This window comes from Mustela nigripes, chromosome 16, assembly GCF_022355385.1.
Source record: "Mustela nigripes isolate SB6536 chromosome 16, MUSNIG.SB6536, whole genome shotgun sequence".
Taxonomy (NCBI): Eukaryota; Metazoa; Chordata; class Mammalia; order Carnivora; family Mustelidae; genus Mustela; species Mustela nigripes.
In genome coordinates, this window is record NC_081572.1 from 41,891,076 (window position 1) to 41,908,431 (window position 17,356).

At 52.4% G+C, this 17,356-nt stretch overlaps 3 protein-coding genes and 3 non-coding genes across 8 annotated transcripts; 4 read left to right on the forward strand and 2 right to left on the reverse strand.

The window, feature by feature from the left end:
* Positions 1 to 3,922: 3,922 nt before the first annotated feature.
* RAB34 (RAB34, member RAS oncogene family) lies at positions 3,923 to 8,525 on the reverse strand. 2 transcript variants are annotated; one of them, XM_059380493.1, is made up of 12 exons: positions 8,418 to 8,525; positions 7,530 to 7,742; positions 7,230 to 7,321; positions 5,655 to 5,720; positions 5,446 to 5,547; positions 5,274 to 5,338; positions 5,112 to 5,163; positions 4,840 to 4,921; positions 4,670 to 4,760; positions 4,430 to 4,537; positions 4,271 to 4,341; positions 3,923 to 4,171 (listed from the first exon to the last, which is right to left on the reverse strand). In XM_059380493.1, the coding sequence occupies exons 2-11, from the start codon at positions 7,581 to 7,583 to the stop codon at positions 4,274 to 4,276; spliced, it is 780 nt and encodes a 259-aa protein (XP_059236476.1). In that variant the 5' UTR covers positions 7,584 to 7,742; positions 8,418 to 8,525; the 3' UTR covers positions 3,923 to 4,171; positions 4,271 to 4,273. The 2 variants fall into 2 exon arrangements, with proteins under 2 accessions (XP_059236476.1, XP_059236475.1); XM_059380492.1 differs by having other exon boundaries at positions 3,923 to 4,341.
* A 1,241-nt stretch (positions 8,526 to 9,766) lies between these two features.
* On the forward strand, positions 9,767 to 13,317 carry RPL23A (ribosomal protein L23a). Its single transcript, XM_059380496.1, has 5 exons — positions 9,767 to 9,868; positions 10,479 to 10,662; positions 12,285 to 12,461; positions 12,928 to 12,997; positions 13,216 to 13,317. The coding sequence occupies exons 1-5, from the start codon at positions 9,844 to 9,846 to the stop codon at positions 13,228 to 13,230; spliced, it is 471 nt and encodes a 156-aa protein (XP_059236479.1). The 5' UTR covers positions 9,767 to 9,843; the 3' UTR covers positions 13,231 to 13,317.
* Positions 10,327 to 10,390, forward strand: LOC132004608 (small nucleolar RNA SNORD42). Its single transcript, XR_009400564.1, has one exon. It is a non-coding gene; the product is annotated as a small nucleolar RNA SNORD42 (small nucleolar RNA).
* On the forward strand, positions 12,127 to 12,198 carry LOC132004612 (small nucleolar RNA Z17). The gene has a single exon (XR_009400567.1). It is a non-coding gene; the product is annotated as a small nucleolar RNA Z17 (small nucleolar RNA).
* On the forward strand, positions 12,789 to 12,853 carry LOC132004609 (small nucleolar RNA SNORD42). Its single transcript, XR_009400565.1, has one exon. It is a non-coding gene; the product is annotated as a small nucleolar RNA SNORD42 (small nucleolar RNA).
* Positions 13,318 to 13,486: 169 nt separating the features above from the next.
* Positions 13,487 to 15,560, reverse strand: TLCD1 (TLC domain containing 1). Of its 2 annotated transcripts, XM_059380495.1 has the most exons (5): positions 15,197 to 15,560; positions 14,791 to 14,873; positions 14,616 to 14,698; positions 14,053 to 14,207; positions 13,487 to 13,882 (listed from the first exon to the last, which is right to left on the reverse strand). In XM_059380495.1, the coding sequence occupies exons 1-5, from the start codon at positions 15,388 to 15,390 to the stop codon at positions 13,759 to 13,761; spliced, it is 639 nt and encodes a 212-aa protein (XP_059236478.1). In that variant the 5' UTR covers positions 15,391 to 15,560; the 3' UTR covers positions 13,487 to 13,758. The 2 variants fall into 2 exon arrangements, with proteins under 2 accessions (XP_059236478.1, XP_059236477.1); XM_059380494.1 differs by having other exon boundaries at positions 13,487 to 14,207.
* Between the last annotated feature and the right edge of the window lie 1,796 nt (positions 15,561 to 17,356).

Sequence of the window (17,356 nt, forward strand, 5' to 3'; positions counted from 1 at the left end):
CCCTCACGCTCCTCCACAGGAGCACAAGGCCCAGTTCTAAAGATGAGGACTTGCTGTCGGCTCCCAAACCCTCGTGGCGCCCATCCTCAGGGCCCCCTCCCCACCGCGTTCCCTCCTTGCACCCGCGCCCCCCCAACAGTTCCCGGAGACAACACTGCCCAATAAAGATGTCAACATAGAGCCAAGATCTCAGGTTATTCTTACCCCAAACAGTTATTAAAATAATTAAGTATTTCGAGGGGCGCCTTGGTGGCTCAGTCGTTAAGCATCTGCCTTCGGCTCGGGTCATGATCCCAGGTCATGATCCCGGGGATGGAGCCCCGCCTTCTGGCTTCCTGCACTACCGGAAGCCCCCTTCTCCCTCTCCCACTCCCCCTGCTTGTATTCCCTCTCTCAAATAAGTAAAAGCTTTTTTTTTTTTTAAGATTTTATTTATTTGACAGAAATCATAAGTAGGCAGAGAGGCAGGCAGAGATAGAGAGGGAAGCAGGCTCCCTGCTGAACAGAGAGCCCCATAAGGGGCTAGATCGCAGGACGGAGCCACCCAGGCGCCCCTAAGTAAAATCTTTTAAAAAAGTAATAAGGTTTTTGAGCTCTTCCTATGTATGGTAGTGCTTTAATCTTACTTCACTTTGGCAACCGCATGTGTCTCCATAGGCTTGCTGTGAGAGGAAGCAGGGCCGGCTGCATTCATAGTAACCTACTACACACACCCCCTGACACCCTTAGATACAGCATATACATGGCACAGGCATCGATCACACCCGTTGCCTACATAAAAAATCTACTCCTCACACATGGACTGATGCAATATGCACACAGGCACATGCTCCTCACAGGTATCACCCAGAAAACCGAACCATACCCCTGATCCCCACCCCAACCACCACCCCTGCAGCACAAACATTCCACAACAGCTCTGCGCACGTGCATGCGTGCGCACCCACGCACACACACACACACACACACTCTGAGTTACAGGCTCTGTACAAGAGGAGGAGTGAAGCGCACAGTCCTGTGAGGGAAGAGATATGGAAAAAACAATCCCAGAGAGTGTGAAAGTGTTAGAGCCGTACCACCCACACTCCACACCTCACTCTGCTCCAATTCTCTTGGCACCAGGCTCTTAAGCTACGATATGCCTCAACAGATGGAAAAAGAGGAGAGGATGGTGTTTAAACTGTTTTCTCCAGTCATCCAGGGTCTCTCCTGCTGCTGCCGCTCTATCTGCGTGATCCCAGCCTTCACCTTCCTCCAAACCCAGGAATCTGAGCAGATAGGGTCACTAGCCAGACTCCCCTTTCCACCTTAGCTCTTGACAGCTCGAGGAAGAGAGTTGAAGAAGGGAGAAGCCAGTGGGGAGGAGTATGCAGAAAAGCCAAACCTTTCAGGACAGAGTAGCTGGGTGAGAATGGTACCAAGCATGGAATGGACAGAGCACTCGCTGACTGGGAGCCCAGATCTGTGTTCTAATCTTGGCCCTCCATGGCCTCTCACAATGACACTGAGGCTACATGTGTCCCACCACTGTTGGGCCGAATGTCTGAGATACTCCCAGCCCATCTGACTCTGGGTCAGATGTCAACAGAGAGCAGGTTCCTCGCCACTCTTCCCTCCAATTAGTTATAGTAGATGAGGTTTTTGAGCTCTTGCCATGTATGTTCGCGCTTTACCTTATTTCATCCATGAAACCTCATCAGTATTTTTTTTTTTAAGATTTTATTTATTTATTTCACAGACAGAGATCACAAGTAGGCAGAGAGGCAGGCAGAAAGAGAGGAAGGGAAGCAGGCTCGCCGCCGAGCAGAGCACCCGATGTGGAGCTCGATCCCAGGACCCTGGGATCATGACCCGAGCCGAAGGCAGAGGCTCTACCCAGTGAGCCACCCAGCACCCTCCTCATCAGTATTATTAGCCTGAGGAAACAGGCACAGAGGATAAGTGATTTGCTTGGGAGTCTGAGAGCTCTTTCTTTTGGTTCCTTAGCCCCAACTGTATCCTTCTACTTGGTGCCTATTCACAAATTTTTACCATTGGATAATTGTTTTCTTTTTTTTTTAATCCCCTTCCTGCCTTCCCTTTAAGAAATACTTCTCTTTGGAGTGCCTGGGTGGCTCAGTTGGTTGAGCATCCAACTCTTGATATTAGCTCAGGTCATGATCTCAGGGTTCCAGAATAGAGCCCCAGCTGGGCTCCCTGCTCAGTGAGGAGTCTGCTTCTCCCTCTCCCTCTGTCCCTCTAAATGCTTGTGAGTGTGTACTCACTCTCCCTCTCTAAATTAAATGGATAAATCTTAGGGACACCTGGGTGGCTCAGTTGGTTAAGCAGCTGCCTTCGGCTCAGGTCATGATCCCAGCATCCTGGGATCGAGTCCCACATCGGGCTCCTTGCTCAGCAGGGAGCCTGCTTCTCCCTCTGCCTCTGCCTGCCATTCTGTCTGCCTCTGCTCGCTCTCTCCCCCCACCCCGATAAATAAATAAAATCTTTAAAAAATAAATAAATAAATGGATAAATCTTAAAAAAATAAATAAATAGGGGCACCTGTGTGGTTCAGTTGATTAAGCCTTCAGATCAGGTCATGATCCCTGGGCCCTGGGATCAAGCCTGGCCTCCGGCTCCCGGTTCAGCAGGAAGCCTGCTCAAGGAACCTGCTTCTCTCTTTCCCTCTGCCCATCCTCCTCCCCGCAACTCGCGTTCTCTCTCACTCGCTCTGCGTTCTCTCTCAAATGGAATAAATAATCTTAAAAAAAAAAAAAAAGAAGAGAAAAAAGAAAAATAAATAAATAAATAAATAAATACTCTGAGAACACAGTGAGAAGTGATTGAAGAGGACAGTGAGAACTCAGATGAAGGACCTCCTGACTTAGAGCATTTTTTTTTTTTAAAAGGAAACAAAGTATGCTGTTTTTCTCTCTCCTTTTTTTTTTTTTCTTTCTTATTTTAAGTAAGCTCTAGGCATAACATGGAACGTGGAGTTTGAACTCATGACCCTGAGATCAACAGTCACAGGCTCTACCAAGTAAGCCGGCCAGGTGCCCCTATGCTGTTTTTTTTGTTTTTTTTTTTTTAAAGATTTTATTTATTTATTTGAAAGACAGAGTTCACAAGTAGGCAGAGGCAGGCAGAGATAGAGAGAGAGAGAGAGGAGGAGGCAGGCTTCCTGATGAGCAGAGAGCCCGATGTGGGGCTTGATCCCAGGACCCTGGGATCATGACCTGAGCCAAAGGCAGAGGCTTTAACCCACTGAGCCACCCAGGCGCCCCTGTTTGTTTGTTTTAATCAGGTTTTAAAATATAAAAAGACACTACTCATAAATTTATGCTTATATCACTAATAATGTTAGATAGATATTAGCACATCTTTTTCTTTTTAAGATTTTATTTATTTATTTGCCAGAGGGAGAGAGTGAGAGCAAGCAAGCACAAGCAGGGGGAGCAACAGGCAGAGGGAGAAGCAGGCTTCCCACCAACTAAGGTGGCCAGAAGTGGTACTCGATCCCAGGACCCTGGGAATCACGACCTGAGCTGAAGGCAGACGCTGAACCAACTGAGCCACCCAGGCATTCCTACATAGCACATCTTCTGAGTAAGAGACAAACCCACACTGCCCTGGGCCTCTGGTCAACCCAAAGAGCATCCAAAACTCAATCACTTTTTACTGTGTTCCCCTCGGTGAAGTATTTTTTTAAAGAGAAGGCGAGAAGGGAGTGAAAGAAATAAAACAATTATCCAGTGGTAGAAATTTAGGAATAAACACCAAGTAGGGGGACACAGAGATGAGGAACCAAAGAAAAGCGCTCTCAAAGCCAACCACTGCGAGTGGGACAGCTAGAATCCAGCAGGAAGCTTGAGTCCCAGGATAGCCATCCAGTCCTGCCCGTTCCACATCCCTCATCCCCAACAAAGGACTCCAGTCCCCAAACTGCTAAAAACAGAGATTTTAATGCATAAGGCACAGTGTGAGGCTGGGATCATTAAGCATCCTCCTACTCCAAAGGATCCATCAGGCTAAGCAAAAGCAGCAGGGATTACCTCCCCACTGCTGGGCACCCTGGAGAGCCCCCAGAAGAGGAGGACATCTAGTCTTTGGCATGGTGCCCAGGGCAGGGAGCAACTAGCATGGTCCCTGTTACCCCTCCACGGGTACTGCCATCAAGAGGCAGCTCTTTGGTCTGGAAAAACAATCAGTGCAAATGTCCAGGGTTGAGCTCTAGGAGAGTCAGGGTGGCACAGTGCCCCAGGGCTGGGCAGGTGCTGGACAGTCCCCTTACCGCTCATGGGCAACACGTTGGTTTCTTCTTGCTGGCAGTTAGGTAGAGGTTGCTGTCATCACTGTGGATGCCTTCAAGAAGGGCGGGAAATATATGAAGCGGGGATCAGAGGTCCCCCACGCTCTCTGACACCTCCCAGCCAGGCAGGCAGGCACTCACGGACAACATCCCCAATGCGCCGGGCCCCTGATTTCTCTAGCTCAGCCAGCACGTTGGCCTCAAAGGTCAGCGCTGCCACACGGAAGAAGAATTCCCGGACATTTTCACCTGACACATGGAGCAGATGGGCATTCAAAGGCCATTCCAGGGCTTGGGTCCCTGGGTACGGCTCAAGGGACAGGAGGGAGAGGCCAGGTAGACAGGAGCACCACAGCAGAAGACCCAAAGCCTCTGACTCACCAGTGAGAGATGAGACCGCCCAGTACTCAGCCTTCATCTCTTGGGCCACCTTGAGTGCATCTTTCTCCATCAGCATATACTGAGCGGGAGTCTAAGTGAAGGTCGGAGTCAGATGGCAAGGGGGTCCCCTCCCCGAGTTGGTAGCCGCCCCTTCCCCAGGACACACTCACACTCAAGTCCTTCTTGGAACCCACAAGGAAGAGCAGCACACTGGACGGGTCGTTCTCCTTGAGGGCATCGGCTAGCCACTGTCTGCCACAGAGGATAGACAACCAAGGACGGGTGAGCTGGAAAGGGTCCTCCTGCTGACACTCACAGGCTCACCACCTTCTCTCTGGTCCTCGATGCATTCTTCTCCTTCCCTACTAATGCCCCTGACCACCCCTCTTTTCTGTGCCCTCTCTTCCCGAGCCCCCCAGTATAGTTCCGCATCCCCACATACTTGGTATGTTCCAAGGAGGCCACATCATTCAGGTTGAAGACAATGATGATGGCTGGAAAAGTGGCAAAAACAGCGGACATTACTAGCTCATTTCCCCAACCACTCAGCCCTAGCTTAGACACCAGGACCCCCCCACCTGCCCCACTTCTCCGAGGCCCTTACCTTGAGCTCCTCGGTAATAGGTTGATGCAATGCACTTGAACCTCTCCTGTCCAGCAGTATCCCAGCTGGGAGGAAGGAGGGGGGTACAACACAGGTATATGGGAAGGGGGCGTGAGATGGGGTTCAGGGGCTGAGGGAAAGAATGGCTGGAATGTATAGAGGTAGCACTCACAGCTGCAGACTGAAGGGGATGCCCAACACCTCAAATCGTTCCATCTCAAAGTCCACTCCAATGGTGGCCTTGTAATTCTTATCAAAAGTGTCTTTGCAGAACCTGAGGGAGCATGGGACACTCTGGCCCTGAGCCCAGCCCACGTGGCTAGGTCTGGCCGAACCCTGCCCAGCCCAGCCCAATCCAGCTCAACGAGAGCACCTTCTTACCTGTTGATGAGACAAGTCTTCCCCACTGACAGGTCCCCCACCACAATGACTTTGGAGATCTTAAATCTGCAGGGCACAAAACCCCTTTTGTGTCCTCCTCCAGCAGGAGGAGTGAGCACTAACTCTTCCAACCTAGAGTGTCTCAATGTTCCCTACTAAGTGCATAAAGGTAGCTGCACCAAGGCTGAGGTTACCATGGGCAGGAGGCCTCCCAGGCGGCTTGCCTGGACACATACGCTTGCAGAAGAGTGTTTTGTGCTTCAGCATCAGAAAGCCATGAATGTGAATCCCAGTTCTTCCATTGACCAGCTGTGTGACTTGGGACAAGTTACTTAGCTTCCCTGAGCCTCAGTTTCAACACTTGTTAGGTGGAGATTTAGTATATATTCTATAGGGTTGTTGTGAAGGTTATAATGAGATTAATGTCCTATATTCTGAGATAAATGTCCTATATATCCTCCCCTTCATTCCCCCACATACATCTTAACATCTCTGAAATCAGGATACATCTTTTTTCTTAAGTGCCCCCCTTTTTAAAGATTTTATTGGGGTGTCTGGGTGCCTCAGTCGTTAAGCCTCTGCCTTTGGCCCAGGTCATGATACCAGGGCCCTGGGATCCAGCACCGCATCAGGCTCCCTGCTTGGGGTGAGCCTGCTTTTCTCTCTCCTTCTGCCTGCAGCTCCCCCGCTGTGCTCTGTCTATATATATCAAATAAACAAATAAAGATTTTACTTACTTATTTGACACAGAGAAAGAGAGAGCGAGCAGGGGCTCGATGTGGGGCTCAATCCCAGGACCCCGGGATCATAACCTGAACCAAAAGCTGTCACTTAACCCACTGTACCATCCAGGCACCCCATGAAATCAGATTATGTTAGGTAAAACAAATAGGTAAAATAAAAAACGGATGGTGTTTTTCATTTAATAAAAGATAATTATAGTAACCAACACACTGCCTGGCACACAGTAAATGCTCAATTACTGACCCGCCCACAAATCTTTTATTTATTTATTTATTTTTAAAGATTTTATTTATTTATTTGAGAGAGAGAGACAGTGAGAGAGAGCATGAGCGAGGAGAAGGTCAGAGGGAGAAGCAGACTCCCCATGGAGCTGGGAGCCCGATGTGGGATTTGATCCTGGGACTCCCGGATCACGACCTGAGCCAAAGGCAGTCGTCCAACCAACTGAGCCACCCAGGCATCCCCGGCCCACAAATTTTATCAGGATTACCTTCTTTTACCCATAATGGGACACATCCCTTCAGGCACAGCCCTCTGTCCTGGGGCTCAAATGTATAGTATGTGGGAAGCTGACCTGGGAACCACCCTCTCCTGTTGGACACCTTCTTTGTGTGAAGAAGTGAAGAGCCACCTCTCTACCCACCCCATTTCATAGGATTCATCACATCCTTGCTGGGAAGAAAAGGGAGAACACATTGGTATAAAAAAGGGGGAATTACCATACAGCTGGTAGAGGCTGAAATGGAGCCCCCCCCCCGGGAGGAGGGGGGGTGCTTGTGTATCCTAGCTTTGACTGAGACTTCCTTTCTTTGTTAAGGATGTCTAACTCACCCCACGGTGCCTGTCCGGTGCTCCTGGCAGGCGCAGATGACGCGGGGGTGGAAGTCTTTGCGCACGTGCAAAGCGGCCTCCTTCCTCAGGCACTGAGAGAGTTAGAAGAGAACGGGACTCACCCACTCCTGGCCCATGTCCCGCAGCCAAGCTGCCCTGGGCGGGGGTAGGGGACCACCCAGAAGCAGCAGACTTCGCTGGGCCACAGGGCTGGGCCCAGGCCTCTAACTGAACTGGTGCCGCCTCCTCCCCGCCCACACCCCATCGCAGCCAGAAGCCCGACGTGGCCCTGGCGCCTACCTGGGGCAGCTCCGCCAGGACGCGGTCCCTCCGCACCGGAGCCAGAATGTTCATCTCGCCTGCGACTTTGCGGGGAGCCCCGAGAAGGCGCGGGGACCTGATCCGCCCCAGCGACCCGGGCCCGTGGAGACCCGACAATCACCCGCGACCGGGGTGTCCCGACTATAACTCTGGGCCACGGGGAGCCTACGGGAGCCCGCGGCCTCGGGGACGCTACGACCACGGCGGGCCACGGGGATGAGACGATCATCCGGGGCCGGGGCGAACCCACAATCACCCGGGCCCTGGGCGTCCCGACTACGACTCGGGGGCGGGGTGACTCCTCCGCCGCCAAATGGGGGCGGGAAGTCCCGTCGCGGGGGGGCCGGGCCCGCGTAGACCCCACAATAACTCGGGGCCGGATGGTTCCTACAATGACTCGGGGCCGCGGTGACCCGACGACACCTCGGGGTTGAGGCTGTCCTACCATAACAGCTGCCAGGGGGCGCGAAGCAGCCCCGCCGCACGGGGTCAGTGTGGGCAGCGATGGCGCTGCAAGGCCTGCGGACTGCTGGAGGAGGGGGCCAGGGGCCCAGTCCGCCGCAGGGCCCAGCGTCCCACTCCGCTCTCCCTCCGCTAGGGCTGTAACATGATCCCCGGAAATTCCTGGAGAAGGGCCGCCCCCTGCCCCTCTCCCGGCAGCTCCCGGCCTTGCAGCCTGTCCCAGCCTCCCCCTCCTCTCCTCTCCTCTCCTCTCCACCGCGCTGCCCCAGCTCTGGGTACCCTGCCAGACCGCTCAAGGGCATCAGGACCACCTCCAACCAGGCTGGAACCCGCCCAGATCGAAGTCCCCCAGGTCGCTCTCCGCTGCGCCTCTGGGCCGGGCTCCGGCTCCAAGGGGACCCTTACCCGGTCAAATTGGTGATGGAGAATCGGTGATTGCTACGCAGTATCTGGCTGGGCCAACAACGGCGGGGAGGGGAAAGGAGGAGAGAAGGGGCCCAAGGAGAGGCGGCGCTTCCCTCAACTCCAGGCCCAGGACGTGACTCATAAGAGTCTGCCCCCGCTCGCCTTTCTGCCCGGGATAGGGGTGGGGTGGGGGGAAGCAGACAGGGATTCCAGGGTCGGAATGGGATGCACACCGAAGAAAGAGACGTCCAAATTCTGGGGTGTTTTCCTTCGTGTAGACTGAGGGGTGTGAGGCCAAAGACCAACCTGCCTCCCTCGTCTAAAGAAGGGTTAAGTGGACCTGAAACTTCGCCCTTTGGGTAGGTCGCCGCATTGGTACCCGTGTTCTGTCTGATCCCATTGGAATCAAGGACAATTTTTCCATTTCGCAGTTCTGCAGGGTAGAGGAGGAGTGTAGTATACAATGATTCTCACCGTCAAAGGGGAGATCTGGTTCTAAAGAGGGAAGGAGGAAAACAGGGCAGGGTGGAGGTGGGACAGAAACAGACCCGCAGAGAAGCAAACCTAAGCTTTATTAAAACTTGTTCTGTGTCGGGAACTGAATCTGAGGATGCAGATATGACTGGAGCAGGGAAAGGAAGACTAATTAAAGGGAGTAGACTGAATGAAATTCGCAAGAACTAGGGAGCCCTAGAGAAATCTGTACCCCGGGTGTTTGGAATATTGGTAGTTTCAAGTGCGGTAAAACACACGAAATCTGTCACAGGTAAAGAAGAGTAGAATTTGTTAGAGGGACTTGGGCCAGACAGATTCTTAAAGTTCTTTTTTGTTTGTTTTGAGAGAGAGAGAGAGCGCGCGCGCGCAAGCGGGGCGAGAGGCCGAAGGAGAGGGAAAAGCAGGCTTCCCGCTGAGGAGGGAGCCGGATGCTGGGCTCTCTCCAAGGACCCCGAGATTATGATCTGACCGGAAAACAGCCGCTTAACTGACTGAGCCACCTAGGTGCCCCTGGCCCACACAATTTCTGCTCCGACATTCTAGAACTTTGCTTCACCCTCCCCGAGTCAACCTAATTATACACCGTCCTGTTTTCAGTGTTACTATCTCCTGGACCTACAGTACTCTTTCCTCAAGATGGGAAAGCGCTCAGGACCAGACAATGGCTACACCATCCATATCCAACAGCCTCAACAAATAAACACGTGTCTACAAAATAACTACAACCCCCAAGAAGCTTTACACTCTTTTGAGGGAAGAGGTGGCGCAGGCTTAATCACTCTCCCGAGGAAATTAAACTTAACTACCATTCCCAGAGGGCGCCGCGCTACAGATTACCCAATCAGCTTTAAGTAAAAAGCATCGCGAGTCTTCGGTGAGACTCTGCTCTATAAGCCCCTGGAAACGAGCGTTGGAAATCCCTTTTACGAAGATGGCGCCGAAAGCTAAGAAGGAAGGTTTGTGCTGGAGCTGGGGGGTGACTGCGGGTAGCTGGCGTGAGAGCCCCTCAGAGTGAACGGACCGGGAGGACAATGGCTGAGCTAAGCCTTGCGGTGTCTGCTCCGGAGCCGCTTCTGGGATTCTGGCACGCTGCGGTGCGCGTGGGCCCAGCCGCATGGGCTGAGCTTCTGTGAGGAGGTTGGGGAGGCAAGCCCGGCCGGCACCACCTCTCGGGGCTGCCGGACTGTTGGCTTTGGGGAACAACACGCATCCACAGGACGGAGCTCCATGTCTCCAGACCTGTAAAGAATTAAGTCCTCAACTTAGTTTCCTTTTTTTTTCTTCCGCGTTAGAGCTATATAGGTAGGTAAAACCACTAACACCTATCTTGTCAGATATCAACCTTTCGATCATTGCTAGTTCCCTTTTTTCTTCGTCGTATTTCTGGAATTACTCTTAAGTTCGCCCCAGTATCGTGCATATGATGGAAAAATTTTAACCTGAGACTTGTGATGTCTTCAAAGGAACCACTGATGCACGTGTGGCCTGGAGCGCCCGCTAGGGGCTTTGAGTACGGAAGTGACTGGTTTCTGAATCCTGTGCCCTCGTTTTCCTTCTTTCTCTCAGCCCCTGCCCCTCCCAAAGCCGAAGCCAAAGCAAAGGCTTTGAAAGCCAAGAAAGCGGTGCTGAAAGGCGTCCACAGTCACAAAAAAAAGAAGATCCGCACATCACCTACGTTCCGACGACCCAAGACTCTGCGTCTCCGAAGGCAACCCAAATACCCTCGAAAGAGCGCCCCCAGGAGAAACAAGTCAGTACTGCCCTTTCCCTTGGAAAGATGTTGGGTAGCTGTTTGTAATTTGGAAATTTACCAAACCTACAGCACAGCTTCGGGAATACTTGTTAGTAGGTAGTGTGTGTCTCTAAGGGGAGTGTGAAGAGATTGTTAATGCCTGATTTAAGAACAAGAAGAGACGTTTTTACAGTATTGACGGGAACAGTTTAAAGCAGCTCAATGATTATTAAGGTTAATGGTTGCTTTATATATGGTCAGCGTTTTAAATTCTGCTTTCTTTGAGTATACAGTGGGACTTTGATTTTTTATTTTTTTGAGTTACAGGTTTAGTTGTTCATTGCACCTATTCCTGTAGGGAATAACCCTTGAGGGTGACAGTGTGGGGTGATTCTAGGTTGATAAGGACACTGTTAAAAAATCTGTATTGGAAAGAGAAGACCTGCAACAGGTCTTCTCATTTACTCTTAAGTCTTTACACTCAAGAGACGGGGAAATGGGCAGAAAGGTTTAAGGTCTTGAGTGTATTGGTGCCACACTACTAATGATAAAACTGAGCTTAGGGGGCCACAGATTGGAACAGTAGTAATAACTGTCACTTCCCAGTGCTGCTTTTTTTTTCTTTCTTTTCTTTTTTTTTTTTTAAGAGTTTTGTTTATTTGACAGAGAGAGATCACAAGTGGGCAGAAAGAGAGGGGGAGGCAGGCTCCCAGCCGAGGAGAGAGCCTGAGGCGGGGCTCAATCCCAGGACCCCGAGATCACGACCCAAGCCGAAGGCAGAGGCCCAACCCACGGAGCCACCTAGGTGCCCCTTCTTTTCTTTTTTTTTTTAAAGATTTTATTCATTCATTTGACGGAGATCACAAGTAGGCAGACAGGCAGGCAGAGGGGGGCGGAGCAGACCTCCTCACTGAACAGAGAGCCTGACACAGGGCTTAATAGATCCCAGGACCCTGAGACCACGACCTGAGCCAGAGGCAGAGGTTTAATCCACTGAGCCACCCAGGTGCCCCTTGCTTGGGAGGGGGTGTCTAGATGGCTCAGTGGGTAAAGCCTCTGCGTTCAGCTCAGGTCATGATCCCAGGGTCCTGGGATCGAGCCCCACGTCGGGCTCTCTGCTCAGTGGGGAGCCGGTTTCCTCCTCTCTCTCTCTCTCTGCCTACTTGTGATCTCTATCTGTCAAATAAATACATTTTTTAAAAAAATGTTGAAGTCAAAGAATGAAGGGGGTTTGGAACTCAGAGATGATTCTTAAATAAACTGAAGGATGAAAGTCCTTCAAGTGGGGGCGCCCTTTGCCCAGTTGGTTCAACTCAGGTCATGATCTCCAGAGACCTAGGATCAAGCCCCACATCAGTCTCCCTGCTTCTCCCTCTGCCCCTCACCTTGCACTTTGTGTGTGTTCTAACAAAAAAAAATTTTTAAAGTCTTTCAAGGGGAAGAAAGTGCAAAAGTTTCTGCCCCCAGGTCCCTAAGTTTCAGGGTGCAGATGATGACACTGTTTAGCGACCAAAGTCTGACAGAAATGATTGCTACTTCATGGTCTGATGCACCTGGGCTCTTCTGGGGTTGGGCTCTAAAAGAGGGCCTATCCTTCCCTTTGACCCAGGCCAGCTGACACCATTTTGCTTCTTCCCAAGGCTTGACCACTATGCCATCATCAAGTTCCCCCTGACTACTGAGTCAGCCATGAAGAAAATAGAAGACAACAACACACTTGTGTTCATTGTGGATGTCAAGGCCAACAAGCACCAGATCAAACAGGCTGTGAAGAAGCTCTATGACATTGATGTAGCCAAGGTCAACACCTTAATCAGGTGAGTAGGATCTCAGGAGCCAGGAAACGTGCATGGAGTCAGAAGTAGGTTTCACAGCTTGCAAGCCTTAAGAAATGAGCATCTTCTGCTGTAATTCTAGTCTTTTGTATCTAATATGGGCTTTTGAGGACACATTAGCTCTCCTGCCTCTAGGACTTAATGTATAGCGTTGGTGTTTTCTTGATCCCTACACTTCTAGACAGAGGCAGGCCCTAGAGTAAGATGCAATTTATGTCAGATAACCTGGACTTAGTCCTAAGATGTTCTGTGATATTCCCCCAGAAAGGGGAAGTGGGTTCATTTGTGGTTTGGTGGCATTCCTAGCCTGTGCAAATGATGGAAAAGTCACCATTTGGGAAAGAATGACATGAACAAAGGAACCACTGATATGCTAGAAAGACTAGGGGGGAAAGGGAAGGCTTAGGGGCAGTGATGGTGGGAGGAATTAAGACTTCCTTTATCCTAGGCCTGATGGAGAGAAGAAGGCATACGTTCGGCTGGCCCCTGACTATGATGCTTTGGATGTTGCCAACAAAGTAAGCTACCTTACCTGTGCTATCAACTCACCCACCCATCACCTGGGTCCAAGTGAGATGTCTGTTAGTGACCAAAACCTGACTTTGGCTGCTTAACTCACTGTACTCCAATCCTGAATGGGCCCTACCCTCACCTCATTTTGGTTTTTAACTGAGACATTCTAGCTTAATCTTCACATTTCAACTCCCAGTAACAAAGCTTCCCTTTTGTTTTTCAGATTGGGATCATCTAAACTGAGTCCAGCTGGCTAAATCTAAATACAGTTTTTTCATGATACATGTTTGTCTGTTGATTTGTTGGCTGGGCTTTGGGGAGGCCATACTGGGGTTACACACATTTAATTAACAGGGCAAGACTTTGGTCTACTTACCCTGTTGGAACACTCTGCCTTAGTACCTCACCACACTTGTTAATCCTAGCAGTGGGAGCTCAGGTATTTGTGACCCAGATTGGGTTTTGGACAATGAAAATGTGTTGTCTTAACCCCGTGATGATGGCAAACAAGAATCTCTCCTTTTATCTGGAAGGGGCTTTGTAGGAAACCAATATAAGAATTCTCATTAGCATCCATTTCAGGGCAGTGTGGACTGGCTGGCTTCTACAGCACCTGTCCCCCGCACCCAACTACCATGTCCAACCGGTCTGTCTGCTTCCCTCACCCCTTGCCCAAGAAAGGACAAGGACTTCAGAGGAGTGCTTTCATTAGCATTTTCAATAGTAGGTGCAGAGCCTGTCCTCAGAGGATGCCCCAGACTTGGGGCTAATTCTCTTGTATGGTGAGGCTGTTCTTGGCGGTGTTTGCTCTTTCCACAAGTTGCAGTCCTCTCACTCTGTCAAAAACTTGTCTTTGTGTTGCTGGCTGGGGACACGTCCAGGGCAGAAGTCTGAGCGGAGGAGGCGGGAAAAGTAGATGAGGATCATGATGTCCAGCATGAGCAGGTTACCCAGCAGAAAGGTGCCCAGAGTCCTCTGGCCCAAATAACGCAGGAAGAAGTGGGTGAGGTAGGCCTGAGGGGCCAGGCGGAAGAGAAAGTACATGACCAAGTTGACATACTTGTTGACCCGGTACAGGAGGAGGTGCTGGGCATTGTTGATCTTCATCATCATGCGGATGGTGAGGAATATGTTGCTGACTTCCACCAGCAATGTTAGGACACCCCCACCAACAAAACTGTTCCAGAAGATGCCTGCAAAGAAGGCACCCAGGGCCTAGAATGCAAGGGAGATAACGTGTTAGGGGACCCAAATACCATGGCTTTCCTGAAAGTTGGTGGGCATATCAAGGCTACCGGATTAATGGTTGGGAAATCCATTCTTACTGACTTCGTCCTGGGTTATAGTCTGTGGTAGATTCAACATGATTAAATCTTGATCCCTGCCCACAGATTCTGGCTCTGAGTAGGGTTTCTAATTTGTTAAAGGTGGTAATAGGTAAGACCATGGATTACTGGCCTCAAAAGTGAATTCACAAAGGGCACGGATACTGCCAGCCTTCAGTGTTCTGACATTGGTTGGAGATGAGGTTAAGAAACATGGTCTTTACCTACCAGGTTCAGAAAAGGCTGAGACCAGGTTGTTAGCACCAGGCCTACACCCCAACCCTTGCCTCTCATTTACCATAACGTGATGAACGAGGTATTCCCAAGAAGCTCGTGTTTGACGACTAATCACGATGTCCACCGTGTCGTGGATGAAATACCCTAGCGGGTCGTATGGAAAAAAGTCATGAAAGGAACTGAACAAAAAGCTCCCTGTCCCCACACCTACTTAGTATTTTCTGGGCAAGACCTACCTGCAGAGAAGCAAGCGAGCAGATAGCCAGAAAGCGACCATGCCGTCTCAATCTCCACCAGCATCTCGGGGGTCTGCCATAGACTGGGAGGGAAGAAGGCAGGCTCTCAACATCTCCGCATCCCCAAGAACCCTCTACTCCCCCATTACCCCTCCCAGTCCCCGAGGGATCCGGGCTCGCGCTATTGGCTTTGTGGGAAGTGGAGAGGCTTGGCTGAAACCCAGGTGTCTCCCGGTTCCCAGATGAGCTTTCCCCCTCCCCTGGGACCTCTGCCGCTCCTAGTTGGAGAGCTTTCTGAAGAGGGAATCAGGTGAGACTGCATGGCCTGAGCCTGCCAGAGGGTGATGCGGAGAGTAACGTGGGATCCCCCAACCACCCACCCTCACTCCCCCAGTCCTTCACTCACCACAGCACTGCCCAGACCCCGGACACAATGGAGTGGGCGAAGGAGACCAGCAGGTTGTGCCAGCGCCAGGTGCGCAGGGGGTCCGCGCGCACGTGCTCCGGCAGGGGCAGGCGGCTGAGCGCGCGCCGGAGGGCCCGGAAGGTCAGCGTGGCGCCCAGGAGGAGCGGCAGGGCGGGGTGCAGCAGTGGGGGCATGCTGGCCCTCCCTGCAGTCAGTCTGTCTGCCCCCTACGCTGCCTCGTCCGACTGCTCCGCGAACCGGGCTCCTCTCCGGCCAGTGCACGCCAGCCGCCAGCCTCGCACAGTTTTCGCGGAGCCCTCTAGGCCCCTAGCTCCTCCAGTCCCCTCCCCGCCGGCCTCTGCCCCCGCCCCCAGCCACCCCCACCCCCGCCCCGCCCCGGCCGCCTGCCCCCGCCCCTCCGGCGCCGCCGCGGCACCGAGGGCCAGAACCCCATTTCCCGGGGGCCTCCGGGCCCCGCCTCGCTTCCGCGGACTTCGGGCGAAAAAGGGGCTGTCCTGGGGGGCGGCGACGCCGCGGCACCCCTCGCTGGCGCCTCCCGACGGCCGACAGAGTCCCGCCTCGGTTGCTTGGCCTCATTAACCTGCGTCCCCACTTTTCCCGGGGCTACCAGCTCCCCCGCCTCGGCGGGTACTGAGAGAACTCTCTCTCCGCCCTCAACTCCTTTCTGGGCAGAGCGGGGCGGGGCCCGTCACACACCCGCGTCCTTTAAGCCCTGGTCCTGGGGAGGGGTCCGAGCCGAGCCTCGATAATGGTCTCCGCCTATATTGTTATTTTCACCGGATCTTTAGCTTCTTTGGGCCAGAGACGGACATGTTTATCAGCATCTGTGGCGCCCCGCATCGACTCGGTGTCTAGGAGGGGTCGACTAATCCATCACCCTTCTTCCCAGCCCGCTCTTGGGTTCCTGAGGTCCAGCTGCTGTCACAGTCCTCCCTTAGACAATCCCGGCTCTTCTCCTGGCTCCGTGGAGGCTGGCACGAGGAAGACCGGGCTGCTGGGGTGACCCTTATTCTTCAGGACAGTGGGCTGGAGCAGTTGCAGCTCGTGGTCACGAGGTGTCAGCCTATCCCTACCTTGGCGCGGGATCCCCTTCCCGCCTCCAGGCAAGCGAGGTGCAAACAGCGGAAAGGCTGAAAACGAGTGCTGGGGGAGGGGGTGGTAAGTAGGAAGGGACGGGGGTTGGGAAGAGATTCTGCGAGCGGGAGGGAAAGCTAGAAGCCTTAGGCGCCGGAGACCCAGGGACCAAGAGGTTTGGGTGTTTGCTCTGCCTCCCTTGCTGGCTCCAATGTTACATATTAACGCCTGTGGGGCTCCTGGGTCAACCACAGCCCGACTGGTTTCTAGGTGAGGGCACGAGTGTCCAGGGTTGTGCGGCTTTTCCCCTCTGCACTTCCCTTTGCTCCCAGGACAGCTTTGTTCATCAGCCAACAGCAGCCTGAGCCAGCCACACCGAGGGCCCCTCGTAGGGCCCCTCTCGTGGTCTTTCCAGGTGGACAGGTTTGAGTCTCTTTTGAGGGGTGGGGCGGGACAGAACATAAACACTCCTTTCCTCACATTCCTCACTCACTCAGAAACAGGGACGCTGACTCTTAGCTAATCACCATCCTCTTGCTCCTTAGCTTTTATGGAGCTCGAACAGAGCAGGAGGCACAGGGAGACAACAGGAATTATACTCACTTCCGGCCAAGACCTTAGACAATCACACTAACCAGCCCCTTACGTTTAGGCAGAAGCCTTGATCCCACACCGGTCAAACAGCTCTCCCTCCTCTCTCTGATGCTTTCACATAGTGGTCTACATCCCTCCCATCTTCCCCACAAGGCGATTCTCCTTACAGTTGAGCCTCGAAGGCGGATTACCGGTGGCAAAGTTGCGGGGGAGGGAGGGGTGTGATGAGAGTGCTGACGCGGGCGATGCTCACTTGTTGGGACAGCCTGGAGTCTCCTTCTCCCTAGGTGAATCAGTGTGCAAGGCTCGGGGTTTCCCCGGTCCCTCCCTAGGCAAACACGAAACTAACCCTGATCCCTGCCCCACAAACCGAGAATGCTAACGCTCTTCGTAGTTTTGGTAGTTTATCATTTGCGTGCCAATGAGAATCCGCTCTCTCCTGAAATAGTGTCACTAGTGAGCAAAGAGGTG

Excerpts from the sequence above, each read along its gene's own strand:
- RAB34 (XM_059380493.1), bottom strand. The coding sequence starts at position 7,583 with ATGAACATTCTGGCTCCGGTGCGGAGGGACCGCGTCCTGGCGGAGCTG. Across the intron at positions 7,322-7,529 it reads TCCTGGCGGAGCTGCCCCAG|TGCCTGAGGAAGGAGGCCGC; the intron begins GTAGGCGCCAGG and ends TAACTCTCTCAG. Across the intron at positions 4,538-4,669 it reads GGCGGTCTCATCTCTCACTG|GTGAAAATGTCCGGGAATTC; the intron begins GTGAGTCAGAGG and ends TCCATGTGTCAG.
- RPL23A (XM_059380496.1), top strand. The coding sequence starts at position 9,844 with ATGGCGCCGAAAGCTAAGAAGGAAG. Across the intron at positions 10,663-12,284 it reads AGCGCCCCCAGGAGAAACAA|GCTTGACCACTATGCCATCA; the intron begins GTCAGTACTGCC and ends CTTCTTCCCAAG. Across the intron at positions 12,462-12,927 it reads AAGGTCAACACCTTAATCAG|GCCTGATGGAGAGAAGAAGG; the intron begins GTGAGTAGGATC and ends CCTTTATCCTAG.
- TLCD1 (XM_059380494.1), bottom strand. The coding sequence starts at position 15,390 with ATGCCCCCACTGCTGCACCCCGCCCTGCCGCTCCTCCTGGGCGCCACG. Across the intron at positions 14,874-15,196 it reads GGGGTCTGGGCAGTGCTGTG|TCTATGGCAGACCCCCGAGA; the intron begins GTGAGTGAAGGA and ends CTTCCCTCCCAG. Across the intron at positions 14,208-14,615 it reads ACCTCGTTCATCACGTTATG|GCCCTGGGTGCCTTCTTTGC; the intron begins GTAAATGAGAGG and ends CTTGCATTCTAG.